Source organism: Trichosurus vulpecula, chromosome 4 (assembly GCF_011100635.1).
Source record: "Trichosurus vulpecula isolate mTriVul1 chromosome 4, mTriVul1.pri, whole genome shotgun sequence".
Taxonomy (NCBI): Eukaryota; Metazoa; Chordata; class Mammalia; order Diprotodontia; family Phalangeridae; genus Trichosurus; species Trichosurus vulpecula.
The window spans coordinates 186,778,267-186,792,102 of NC_050576.1; the positions used below are offsets into that span (position 1 = coordinate 186,778,267).

Genomic DNA, 13,836 nt, shown 5'->3' on the forward strand with positions numbered 1-13,836 from the left:
CATGGATCTGGACCTTGTTGGGGGAGCAGCTACATGAAGGGAGAAGGGGTAGTAATAGCTTGGATCAGGAGGGGAGGAAGTTAACAGAAAAATGGAGGCTTTCAGTGACTTCTAGTGGGCAGAGACCCAATTTGGGTACCATTCTCCTTTTCTCTTGGAGTGCTCACTGATGTGAGCTGACAACATCAGAAGTGGGTAGGAAGAAGAGACAGATATGTTTAGACAGCTGAACTGCCTCTGGGCTGCCACTGCCAGGTGGGAAGCACCAAGGATGGAACACAGCCATCCTCCTGCCTCTGGGCTGGCCAACTCTTCCCCAAACCCAGAACAGGCCTCCAGGGATGGAAAGGGCACAGTCTCCCAGCCCCAGAAGTCAGAAAATTCAAGTGGAGCTTGGACCAGCCCTTCCTCCCCTTCTGTAGATGTAGGATAATTCTGCCTAATGAAGAGGAGAAAGGGAAGCAACTGAGCATTTTCCCTCAGGGCAGAGTCTTAGAGAAAGTAGCCAGAGCCTGAGGGATCTGTGGCAGGAAGAGACAGGGAAGTGGGGAAGGCCTGAGAGATCAGGTCAAAAAGGATAGACTAGAGGCATTAGTGTCCTTAGATAGCCTAGGAAGACCCCACTAACTTTAATCAGCCCAAGCCTGATTTCCCAACTCCTACTCTCAAGGACACACCTACACACACAGACATATGGACACAAGACATCTGAGAAACACACAAATACAGACATTTATCCATCAACATCAACACATAGGTTCACTCAAACACAGAGATATGCCCAGTGTAACCTGACTCCCCTGTCCTCTAGCAGGCGGGACTGGAGCCCTTCAAGGGAGGAACCCCTTAACAGCTGTGTGGGTTAATCCCAGCCCCCAGGGTGTGGAGAGGGTCACAAATTTACTCTGAAACTCCAAAATAAACCTGCTCCTGTTGCTGTGGCAGGGGCCCCGCCCCCATTTGGAGGCTGCATCTGTCTCCACCCACAACTCCTTAGCTCCCAGACTTGACCTTAGACCTCTGGGCAGACTGAAGGGACTTGGAATCTCCCTCAGCAACCAGACTTGACCTTAGACCTTTGGTTGGACTAAGGGAACTAAAATCTAAAATAAAGAACCCCTGGATCATTGCTCTAGAAAAGATGGTGACCATTCAAGCCAATCCCCCCTCACTTTATAGATAAGGAAAGAGACCAAGAGAGATTAGATGACTTGCCAGAGGTTTCATAGGTAATAAGTGGCAGAGGCAGGATTCAAACCCAGGTCCTCTGACTGAGCTCGTGGATCAGCCACCGTGCCAACATTTCCTCCTTCATATGCCTTTAGATTTGGATTAGGGTTGAAAGGGACTTTGTTGTTTAGTCCAACTCTTTGGACCCTATTTGGGGATTTTGTGGCAAAGATACTGGAGTAATTTGCCATTTCCTTCTCCAGCTCATTTGACAAATGAGGAAACTGAGGCAAGCATGATTAAGTGACTCACTCAGGGTCACACAGCTAGGAAGTATCTGAGGTCAGATTTGGACTCAGAAGATGAGTCTTCCTTACTCCAAGCCCAGCACTCTAACCACTGTGCCAGTTAGCTGCCCTAGAGAATTTAGAGATCTCTTAATTCAAGCCTCCCTTTTATTTTAGAGATGGAGAAACTAATGACCCGGAAAGAAGTAATTTGCTCCAGGGCCCAGACTGAAACACAGGCCTCTGGACTCCCAGGCTTGATGGCAAGCTGCCTCCTACATCCTGCCCCTACTTAGGAGGTCTTAAGAGGCCCCTTGGCGAAGGCTAGGCAAGGAAGCTAATGTTCCCTGCATCTACCTCTATCTCTATTTCTCTCTCTCCTTTTTCTTTCTCTCTTCCTCCTTTTCCCCCTCTACCTCCCTCTCTTCCTCTTCCTCCCTCCCCCAACCTGCAGCTGAGAAGAGCTATGTGTGTTATGAAAATGTCAGTTGTTTTGCAGACAGGAGGTGGGAGAGGATGGAATTCATGCAGGAGAAGCCACAGCCCCATCAAGTAGCAGAGTGCATTTAGGTTAGACCCAAAGAAGGACTTCCTGGCAAGGAACATTATTAAGACAGTATGGGGGAAAGGATGTCACCTTTTATTATTATGCCAAAGGTAGTAATAATAGCTTACATTTATAGAGAATTGTAAAGCACATTCCTCAAAACAACCCTGTGATCTAGGGAGTATTTTCAGCACATGGACATCATTTGGTCCAGTTTTCCTATCTTATAGACGAAGAAATAAATTCCAAGGAAGGTTAAAGTGACTTGCTTAAGAAATTAAAAATAATTTTTCATTTATGTAAAAAAGAAGCACTTACTTCGGCTATTATATTATGTATTAAAATACTAGACCTTGGTAAGAACATACAAAACACATTTTAAAAATCTTATTAAACCTGCCTTTTATAAACTAAAAAAAAAGTATCATTATTCTCCATTTTACAGATGAGGAAAACGAGGCTTAGAGAAATCAGAGCTAGTACCTGAACCTAGGTTTTCTGACTATGACCAATGCCCCCCCCTTTTTTTTACCATATCCTACTGATACAGGTCACCTCCTTGGTCTCTAGGAAAGAGTGACTTCAGGCCCATCTCCATACCTTCACACCACAGTGCACAGCTGACTCTGGTGGGTAGACAATGAAGTGTCGAAGGGTGAAGCCAAAACCATCTTGGGGGTTCTTGTGCAACAGCAGCGTCCTGGGCCCTGGCCAGAGATGGGGGGGTCCGGGAGAGCGCGCATCTCTCGGGCCCAGTGAAGGCTATGGGGAGATAAGAAGAATAATGTTGAGGTTCTGACCTGGCCAGAGCTGGTCCAAACTGGTATGAAACATGACTATGTACATACACAGCAAGAGAAGTAAAAAGATCAGCAGGACATGGGGAAGGAGCCCTTAAAAGGGAGGCAGAGTCTAGCTTTCATTTCCCAGAGGGCAGAACTTGGAGCAATGAATGGTAGAAGTTGCAAAGAGACAAACTTGGTCTTAGTGTGAGGCGAAAGTTCCCAGTCTTAGCTCCAAAGGACTCATGATGGAAAGAGCTATCTATATCCAGAGAAAGAATTACGGAATCTGAATGCAGATTGAGGCAAACGTTTTGCTCTCTCTCTTTTTTTTTCTTCTCTTTTGGTTTTGTTTCTTCTTTCTCATGATTTATTCCATTGGTCACAATTCTTCTTTACAACTTGACTATTGCGTAAATAAGTTTAATGCAAGGGTATATGTAGAACCTATATCAGATTCCATGCCATCTTGGGGGGAGGGGGGAGGGGAAGGGAGGGGAAGAAAATTTGAAACTCAAAAACTTGTGAAACTGAGTGTTGTAAACTAAAAATTAAAAATTAAAAAAAGGAAAGTTCCCAGTCTTGCGACTGGTCTCGAGTTTCTCCCCTCTCCAATCCATCCTCCACTCAGCTGTCAAAGAAATGTTCCAAAATCAAAGGTCTGATTCTGTTACCCCCCACCCTGATTCAATAAACTCTAGTGGTGTGTTACTATCTCCAGAATCAAATGTAAATTGTTTGGCATTTAAAGCCCTTCTCAACCTGGCCCCTTCCTACCTTTCCAGTCTTTAAAAAAATTATTTTATTTTTAATTTATGGAATAAAACAAGCATTTCCATAACATAATAAAAAATTGCACATAAAACTGCAAATCCATTATGTACAGCTTGCTATTCCTTTTAAATATATAATAAAGTTATCATGTAAATTCCTTTTTTTTTCCTTCTCCACCCTCTCTCCTGCCCTAGAGGTAGCTACCATTAGACACAAATATGTACTCTTCCAGTCTTCTTAAACATTATTCCCCTACATGAACTCTATGATTCATTGGCCTACTTGTCATTCCTTCAACATGATACTTCATCTCCTGACTACATGCCTTTTTGCTGGCTGCTGTCCATGCCTAGGAAGCTCCCCCTCTTTACCTCTGCCTCTATTTCTCTAGCTTCCTTCAAATCCCACCTTTTCCTGGAAGGTCAGCATCCTGACCAATCTGTCTTCCTTCTCCTATTCCCCCCAACCCCCACTTTCCCTCTGAGATTATTCCCATCTACATTTAATATATTTCACACATGCATATTAATTTATATGTTCCCCCCCCCCATAAGAATGTAAGCTCCTTTGGAGCAGAGACAGTATCTTTTTCTTTCTTTTAAATCACTAATTCTTTTTTTTTAAGAGGCAATCTGGGGTAAGTGACTTGCCCAGGGTCACACAGCTGGTAAATGTCTGTGGCTGGATTTGAACTTAAGTCCTTCTGACTCCAGGACTGGTGCTCTATTTTATCACCAATTCTTAGCACAGTGCTCAAAGATAGGCATGGCTTAACAGGGCTTCTTAAACTTTTTCCACTCAAGACTCCTTCAGGGCTTCTTAAACTATGGGTCTCAACCCCATATGGGGTCCCAATCCACAGTTTAAGAATAGCTGAAGGTACACCAGCAATATGCTGATAAATGTTTAACAGTTGGCTCTCCAGAAAGAAAAAAATGCACCTGCAACACACTTTTAAGTTCAATCTGCATTGTTACCATTTTCTCCAACACTTTCTTAAATCTAGCCAATCATCAAAACAATAAATTAAACCCTGATTCATAGTGTTTGCTGATTTCCAGGGTGTAAATACTCATAATGAAAATTTAACTATAGTTCATTCAAACTGACTCCTGCATAAGTTAACTGCTTGACTGCCATCCAAAAATAGAAGAGACTGACTTGGACAATTAGCTCCCTCTCACTCAAAGACCACAAGCAAAGGCTTGATGACCAGCTGTATCACTGTACATCTTGGAGAGACGATTCTCATTCAGGCACAAGTTGAATGAGATGGCCTTGGAAGTTCTTTCCTGATTCCTCTTGATTTCTGGATTATTTTTTAATGAATTACTTTGCCTTTATGTTTCCTCTTGCTTTGTAGTAGAAAAGCACTGTTGGTAAATTACAGTTGTAGAATGCTTTGAGATTAAAGCTTCAGAGGCGCCAACTACTGTTTGTTCAGTAATGTAATAGGAACATTTCTTGAATTCTTTAAAAAAACAGAAGAAGACAGCCCTCAGTGTCATAATCTGAGGATCTAGAGACAGAGGAGCGAGAAAGAGAGCGCCCTTCTTAAATCTTTGGAATTTCAAGTTTTCTCCTGCTCTCCTTACTAATCCCCACTCTGCCTCCATCACTCTGGGTCCCACTATGCCTTAGTCAACTTCCCTTGATGTGCTCTTCCCATTGAATAGTCTCATTCATCTCTCCCCAAGTCATTCTCCACCTTTACCTCTAAACCTCCTCATTCCCTTGCCTCTAGGTCTCCAAGGAGTTCTCCCTAAATCAGTTCCTTTCTCTGCAAACTGCTAAAGACCCAGAGTCCAACTCATTTATCCCTCTCTCTTTGGTGGGATAGCCTGGGGATGGAGATGGGGAAGAGGAAAGAAATATCTCTTGGGAGGGAAATTTTACTATTTCAGTTGTCCACGTGAGCTCATGTTTTTTACTGTCCCATCATTCCTGCCTCTAGAAGCTCCTACCAACCTCCAAGAAAGCCTTCGCCATCTGGCAAGGGATAGAGAAGGAACAAGACAAGACTACAGGAATGGATAGGTGACAAAGGGAACTTTCTGTGAAGAGAGGCTTCAACTCAGCAGCCCAGCCGCTCAATCCCCACGGATGTCTAAAACAGACCTATAGAGACAATGCTGAGTGTGTGGAGATATGCTTCTTAATCTGTCTGCCCTCTGCCTGCCCTTTCTGGAATGTTTGGGATTCCCCAGGAAAGTGGAATGAGAGAAAGAGAGAGGGGAGGTAACTAGTAAAAGAGACAGCACACAGTAGTGCTGGATAGAGTGCTTAGAGCCAAGAAGATCTGGGTTTGAATCATCAGACCCTAACTAGCTATATGACCCTGGACAAATCACTTAACGTCTCTGTGCCTCAGTTTCCTCACCATAAAATGAAGTGGTTGGACTTGACAGCCTCTAAGGTCGCTTCTGGCTCTACGACTATGATCCTATGGTCCCAATAAAACTTAGATCCCCTCTGTGAAAGGAAAGAAAAAGGTTTGCTTATGGGAAAGAGAGAGAGCTCCTACACTTGGATTCCGATAACTCAACCTCTCCTTAAATATTTAAAACTGCACACAACATTGAGGATTCAAGGATCTGACAGAAACTGAGACAGGGGAGAGACAGTTTCACATAAAGGGAAAAAACAGAAACAAGGGAGGGTGTAAAAGAGAGATAGCAAGAAAAGGATGGGAAGAGAAATGGAAATGATGAAAGGAAAGAAAGGAGACACAGAGATCAAGAGGAAAGAAAGGAAGGTAGTGATATTTCTCTGCCCCGTGGGTTCCTTTTTGGGGATCTTTCACTCCTCCTCCTCTTCTTCCTCTTCCCCCTTCTCCTGCACCCACGAGGTCCTTTGAACTTTATGCTCCACTCCAGAGCCCAAGGGGCACCAGATGCTGCCTTGGAACATCCTTCTCACTTGGCCTCCTCTCATAACCCAGCCACTACCAAGTAGCAGAGCTGTTGGAAGAATCCCACCACAACTCTCTTCTCTTCAATTTAAACCCTCTGGGGTAAAAAGGAACTCCACCCTCCCAAATGGTTAAACCTTAGCTAGGCACTTTCATCTCTGCAGCACCACCACTCTACCCCCACCAAAAACCATACCCCCTCCCTGTCCCCCACATACACCTTTCATCCCTTTCAATGCAGTTGCTTTTGTTTGAAATGAAGAGGGAAAGGACTGGGGTGGGGATGGGAGGCTTCAGAAGAAGGAGGAGGAGGTAGGACAAACTATCCTCGGATCATCCCCTCCTTAAGAAGGCCTTTTCTTAAGGATTGAGGATCCTTACTGGATTGAGGGTAAAGTTCAAAATAATTGCCAAAATCATTTCTCCACCCATCCACCCAATGGGCATTTGCAGAGTACCAATGTGTGTAACAGCTTTCTCACTGATTTCCCCCCTCATAGGCTTTCACTTCTCCAATCTTCCAATTAAATTGATATTCCTAAATTCCTAAAACCTAGATTTCGGCATGTCACTTCCCTACTCAAAAAATCATCAGTAGCTCCCTATTGCTTAGAGCATAGAGTACAAATCCAACGCCATCCACAATCTGGCTCCTCCTACCTACCTTTCCACTCATTTCATTTTACTCTTTCTCATGAATTCTCCATTCTAGTCTAATGGACCTGCTAGCTGTTACCTGGACATGATATTCTGTCACCTGCCTCAGTGACTGTGCACCAGGGGTCTTCAGTCTGGAAAGCCCTCGATCCTCACCGCTATGTCTTAGAAACACAACTTTCTTCAAAGCACAGGCCAGGAGCCTTTGTTCTACAAGAGGTCTTTCCTCACACCCTCTCTTAAAATTAATTTGTATTACTTTGCATCTGTGTCCATGTTGCACTTCCCTGGTCCCCAACAGAATGTAAGCTCCTTGAGAACAGGGGCTCTTCCTCCCTCCCTCCTTCCCTTCCCTTCCTTCCTTTCTTTCTTTCTCTTTCTTTGTTATCCACAGCACCTAGCACAATGTTTTTCATATCAAAGACAATGAATAAATGTTGTATTGAATTGAAATAGTGATGTGGTTGAAATGTAAAGATCACTAAAAGGAAGGCAGCAAATATTTGGCTGGAAACATCTAGGACAACCCTTTCACTGTGTTGTTCAGTTGTTTAAATCATGTTTGGCTCTTCGTGACTCCATTTTGGGGTTTTCTTAGCAAAGATACTGGGACTGGCTTGCCATTTCCTTATCCAGCTCATTTTACAGATAAGAAAACTGAAGCAAACAGGGTTAAGTGATTTGTCCAGGGTCACACAGTTAATTACTGTCTGAGGTCACATTTGAACTCAAGTCTTCCCGGCTCCAGTCCTTGCATTCTCTCTGAGCTATCTCTGTGCCACCTACCTACCCTGCTTCATTTTACAGAGGAGGAAACTGAAGCCCAGAGGTTAACTGACTTGCCCAATGTCACAGAGATAACAAGGATCAGAAATTTAATAATAATAAGGATCGGGGATTTAAACACAGGTCCTCGGCCTCCTGAATGTTCATTTCCACCGGGCCGTGATGTTTGCAGATGCTGACAAAAGAAAAGACCAAACTGACGAACTATTTCCCTTCTCCTTCATAGTACAGAAGGGCCTACTGGGACAGAATGCAGCATGCATCGTCAGACATGTTCTCCAAATCAGCTGTTTTTATTTAAGCGCTTTCCTCTAACAAAAGGAAGAGTTCCTTTTGGAAGGAGTGTGTAGAAAATGACAAATGTAAAAACAAAGGGCATCAAGTTGAAGTGTGTGTGTTTTTAAAAACTAGACGGGGGAGAGAATGTTAAAAATAAATAAATAAATAATGTAAAAATATTTTTAAAATAAACTAGATGGGGAAGGAGACAAGACACAGAAAGGAAAGACTTAGGAGGGGATATGATAGATGTCTTAAACCATCTGAAGGGTTGTCTTGTGTTAGAGGGAACAGATTTGCTCTGTATAGCCTAGAGAGTGGAATAGGACTATTGGGTAAGGAAGTGACTTGGATGGCAGAATTAGGTAACTTTTAAGTTGTAAGGAACTTTAGGAATCATCTGTTCCAAGCCCCTCCTTTTACATATTAAGAACCTAAGGCTGAGTGGAGACATGGATGTGCCCAAAGAAATGCAAATAGCAAGAAACAGAGCCAGGATTAGAACGTAGGTGCTCAGGCTCCCAATCCAGTAGATTGTTGTTCCTACAACTTTCGGTGGGAAGGACTGAATTCTCTAACAATTACAGCAGGACAATAATGGAATGGACTACCTTGTTAGGTAGTGAGCTCCCCTACAGTGGATGTATTCAAACAGAGTGTCAGGAATGTTGTAGAGAGAATTCCAGCGTTGTGGGGGAAGATAGGACTAGACCTTAGATGTCTCTTCTGTCTTCAAGATTCTGTGATTTTGTGATATCTAATGTCACGTTCTCTAGCTACAGCTGGAGCCTATTCCTCTGATGCAGGCTCTGTGGAAGAGAGGGCTCCTCATCCTACCACCATCCTCACCCCCACCCCCAACTCTCGACTTCAGCATCATGGACAATTTGGACCTCAGAGAAGATTACTCAATAGCCCTAGGTCTGGAAGAGGGGAAGAGGAAAATATTTACTGGGAATTCTAAGGAGATTTAAAATTTCCAAGATTCCCCACATATGCTGACCAGAGGTAGGGGGTGGAGGGAGGCCTCAGGGGAGAAACTACAGCCCTTTCCTATCATGAAGCAGACTGGGGAAAGGAGGATGCTCATACTCATAAGTTCTCCACCCCGATCCTGACAGACTTCCTAGGCATCCTCAGGGATTTATGATGCCACCCCTCCCCCCACCCCAACCTCACTGCCAAGCCTCTCTACAGCTCTCATTGTCCCTGCACCGTCCCCCTGGATTATAGTTAAGCCCACAGCTGTCCCTGGGATGGGAAGCGGCCCTGACAGGTCCCTCCATAGGCAGTGCCCCCAGTGCCCACACACCCAAAGTTCTGGCAGCTGCCAATAGTCACCATGTCTCACTCTGGCTTACAACCCAGGAGATTTGGGCAACCCTTAGCCGCTCAATGCCTTTCACCAAAACTTTTTCATTCCCACCCCCATTCTTGTCCGTGTCTCTCCATTTTCTTTCCTCCTCTCTCCTTTCCTCTCAGGCTTTTCCTTCCTGATCAACTTTTATGTGGTAGCCATTTTGGCTGTATCTTCTTGCCTCACCTACAACAGACATTGTAAATAAAGACATTCTATCACATGTACCCCATCTCCATTAGGGCCACAGTCTTGTAAGCACCCACATGCACCCACACCAGAAGAAATTATGATCTAGATATGGGAAATTATAGGGAAAGAATTCTAGGGTTATTCAGTTGTCCAAAAATTTGACAAGTGAGGCAGCTGTGCACGTGGTGGGTGGCAATGCCAGGGAGCCGAACTCAGGAATCCTGGTCCCCCTACCCCCCCAGTTGGCACACAGGAGAATAAAGAGGTCATTGCAGAGAGCACAGAGTTCATGCTGGGCAATGTGCCCACTGTGACTCATGCCCTACCAGCCTGGTCTATCCCGAATATTGGAAACACTACCCCCCAACCCCTCTCAGTCCTTTGCCCTGAGGTCACTGCCCACTGATGGACAATTCTGCCACCTCAGCACTTTACTGTTGCCAGTCAAAGGACCTATCTGCACCTTCATCAACAGAATGCCAAGCAGGGTAGTGCCTACCAACCCATCCTTTGCCCTGCTCGGTTTCCCTGATGCCCTGAGCATGTCTCTCCAAATATGTTCCTCCTTCTTTCATTCAAGACAACTGGAGGGGCTGGAAGCAGCAATGCCCAGTCATAATGTGGGCTTTCTAGTAGGTGTTGAAAAACTTGGGGGTCAATGAGGAGCTGAGTTTCTGGTAGCTGTCTAGCTAGCCACCTAAAACCCTGAGAGACGCCACAAACTCTAAGCCTCTCCCCTTCATCCTTTTCCTATGTATCTTGAGACCCGTTTGCTTGGAGGCTGCACTTGGCATTGAGGTGGCACAGCTCTCTTCGCTTTAGAGAGAAAGCCTCCCCGACCCAAGAAGTGCCAGCCAGCCTCCTGTCTCCAGCTCTGCTCTCCAAAACATTCGTGCTGTTTTCAGGAGCAATCCACCTACTCTCTGGGCATTAGCCCCCTGAGTGCTAGGCCCCCGGTTATCCCTTCAGAGTCAGCCGCACGTCTCACCCTGCCCCTAATCGCTGTCCCTCGACGGTGGGGCCCCGATAGCCGCCGGTCTTCGTGGCGGAGACTCGGAAGCCAGAGGCAGCGCGGTTCGGGGGAGCTGCAGTCCACGCCGATTGCTCTCTCCCAGCGCCAGCCCCCACCCCCGGCCCGCTCCACTCGCCACACCGCCCGACCCACCAGTGACATGGCCCGGGAGCGCGGGGGTGCGAGAGCGGGCGCTGGGCACGAGGGGCCCCGGGAGCCGTCAGAGAGGAGGGCCCGAGTTTCCGGAGCCGGACGCGCGGAGAAGGGAGGGGCTCGGCATTCCCCGGAGCGGGAACAACTTCTCTCTCCTCCTCTCCTTCGGGGCCGGAGCTCCTCCGCTCCTGCTCCTCGCCCCGGCCCGCTCCCTCTGGGAGGAGAGCCCGATGGGGCCCCCTCCCAGGCCCCCGCCCTCCTGAGCCAGGCTGAGCCGTGCTGAGCCAGCTGGAGGGTCCCGAGGTCTAGGGGCCGGAGAGGAGCGGGGGGGGCCCGGGAGCGGCGCCGTCACCTCCTGAGCCTCTCGCAGCTCAAAGCTCCCAAGCCCGGACACGCCAGCAAACTCAGGCAATGGAGCAAACGCCTCCCCCAGCCCAGGGCCGGCCCCCAGCCAGCCTGCGGTCACACAGGCCACCCTCCTCCCCTCCCTCCGCCCAGGGAGCTCCACGCCGCTCGGATGCACATCACACACACACACACACACACTGCAAAACTACTGGCCTATGCACGATGTGCACACATTTCTTCGTGCACACAAGTACATACTGTTCAAATACATACTACCCACAGCCACTTGAGCTGCATGAAGACACGCACTTCACACACACTGATTTGCTGTACCAATATATACAATGCACACACAGATGCACAGACCAGGAATCTATCAATTCCAGCTCGTCAATGTACACACACGCCCAGATGCATTCGCTCTCCATCTTCACTACATACAGACAAACCTCACAAACACACATGCACATACACACTACACATAACCTGAGCAGACATACACTACACACACCACACCACAGAGTCCTTTCCGGCACATACTAGAGACATAGCACACCACAGAGACACATCGCAATATTACTCCCCATTCATCAGAGAGTGGCACAGTTCTCTTCCTCTACCCCTCCATTTCCCCCACCCCCAGCATGACCTGGAAAAATGGTACTGTGCATAGTTCCCACAGAAGAGTTGTAAACATTTTGCACACACATGCAAACACACACACACACACACACACACACACACACACACATCAAGGCTACCTATCTAAAGGAGCCAAACCAAAGACCCCACCCAGCTCCCAGAGGTGGCAGAGTGACAGGCAGGCAACACCCCACCCCTCCCACAATACCAGCTGTCTGAATGCTCCTCATATCTCACCATAAATGTGGGTTTAGGGGAAAACTGAAGTTCGTGTATCTCATATCCTTAATGTTAATATTAATGAAATAGTTTCAGTTGGGGGGGGAGGAGTCTTTTTGTCAATTACCATTGGGATGGATACCCCCAGAAACAACTCTCCTCCCCCAATAGTCAGGCAGTAACTGTGACCTGTCATGTATGAGTATGTTTGTGGGGTGGAGCAGGGGTTGGGTTGGGACGATTTCTTGCTGCCATCCTCTTTTTCCAGACCTCCTCCCCCTTCTACAGAGATTTGAAATAGGTCTTTCCAAGGGAGGGGAGAGAAAGCAGGCTTTTGAGGAATGATGAGAGATATGCATCTCCACATCACAGACCAGCTACTCAATCCAATGTGGGCTTCCTGGAGAAAGCAAACTAGAGGAGAACCTGAAGGAGAGGAGAATTTTCATCTGGAACAACCACTGATGTGTCTAATGCACCATATGAGCTCCCTATCCATCACCCCCTGACCAAGGCTGCCTCTGATCCTAATCATCATGCAAGCTGGGAGCCTCCCAAGTGCTATCATAGTTCCCCTTGTTATCACTCTAAGTCAATTCCTCCAGTTGGGGAGCCCAAACACAGCAGAGACTGAAAGAGGAGGGGTAGGAGGAAGACAGGATTCTGAAAGATGGGGTGGGGGGAGAAATGAAAGAGAGAAATAGGAGCAACTGGGGCACCAAAGATGGGAGAGAGTAGGGGGGAGACAAATGGACAGGGTGTAGGGAGACTGAGGGACAGAGAGAAATTTAGACCAAAGGCCAGAGGTTGACAGAGACTGAAGGCAGAGAGGGGAGACTGGGGGAATGAAGAGAGATAGAGACTAGAAATCAGGTGGTTGTGAAAGGACTTAAGATAGAGTGGGGGAAATAAGAGGACAGAGAGTTGAGGGAAACTGAAGGGGCAGAGTACGGTAAAGACAGAGGGGAAAGAGTGGGGGAGACTAAGAGACAGGATGGGAGAACTGAGGAACAGAAGGTAGGGAAGACTGAAGATATACAGAGAGGAAAGAAATTGAAGGGACAAAAAATGGGGGAGACTAAGGGACAGAAGGTGGGGGGAGACTGAGGTAAAGAGAATGGAAAGAATGGGAAGAGGTAGAGATTGAAGAAGGAAAAGAGAGGGAAGAGGGGAGGAAGGGTTAGGATGAGGAATGTGGGGAGGCCTGGGCTGGCCTGGGCCGGGAGTTGTTTTGTTCTCCTGTTTCCTGTTTGCAGGCTGAGCTGGGCCCCCTGTGCAGGAGTCACCCCCACCCCCACCCCCGGGGGGCGGAAGCCGGGACGGGAAGAGTGAGGCAGCCACAGGGGCTGAGTCAGGAGGGATTCAGGACACAGAAGGAACAGTTCAGCAATAGGGAGGAGTCTGGTTCCTCTAAGAATTTCAGGGTTGGGGGTCCCTCTCCCTGCTCCCTGCCTTAGATCCTCCCAATGCAACTCTCTAGCCAGGTCAGACCCTCCGGTTCCAGAAGAAGGGATTGTCTTGTCCTTTCCCCACCTCCACTCACACTGGCCCCTTCACCTACTGCCTACAGAAAGAACACTTTCTCCTTCAAACTTGTAAGAGTAAGGAGCAGAGGATTCATCCACTTGCCTCTTCTCTTAGTACACACACACACACACACACACACACACACACACACCACCACCACCACCACCACCACCTCTGTCTCTCCTTCAGCCAA

The 13,836-nt window shown here is 47.1% G+C and overlaps 1 protein-coding gene across 2 annotated transcripts in view; it reads right to left on the reverse strand.

Moving 5' to 3' along the window:
- ARHGAP23 (Rho GTPase activating protein 23) overlaps window positions 1-13,836 on the reverse strand; it is a 118,700-nt gene that overhangs the window by 68,532 nt on the left and 36,332 nt on the right. Inside the window, exons 1-2 of one of the 2 annotated variants that reach the window (XM_036756894.1) lie at window positions 10,731-10,966; window positions 2,605-2,766 (exon numbers count right to left, since the gene is read on the reverse strand). In XM_036756894.1, coding sequence (XP_036612789.1) covers window positions 2,605-2,766; window positions 10,731-10,916 — 348 coding nt within the window. In that variant the 5' untranslated portion in view covers window positions 10,917-10,966. Of the gene's footprint in view, window positions 1-2,604; window positions 2,767-10,730; window positions 10,967-13,836 lie in introns of those variants that run through there. The other variant, XM_036756895.1, reaches the window with a different exon arrangement.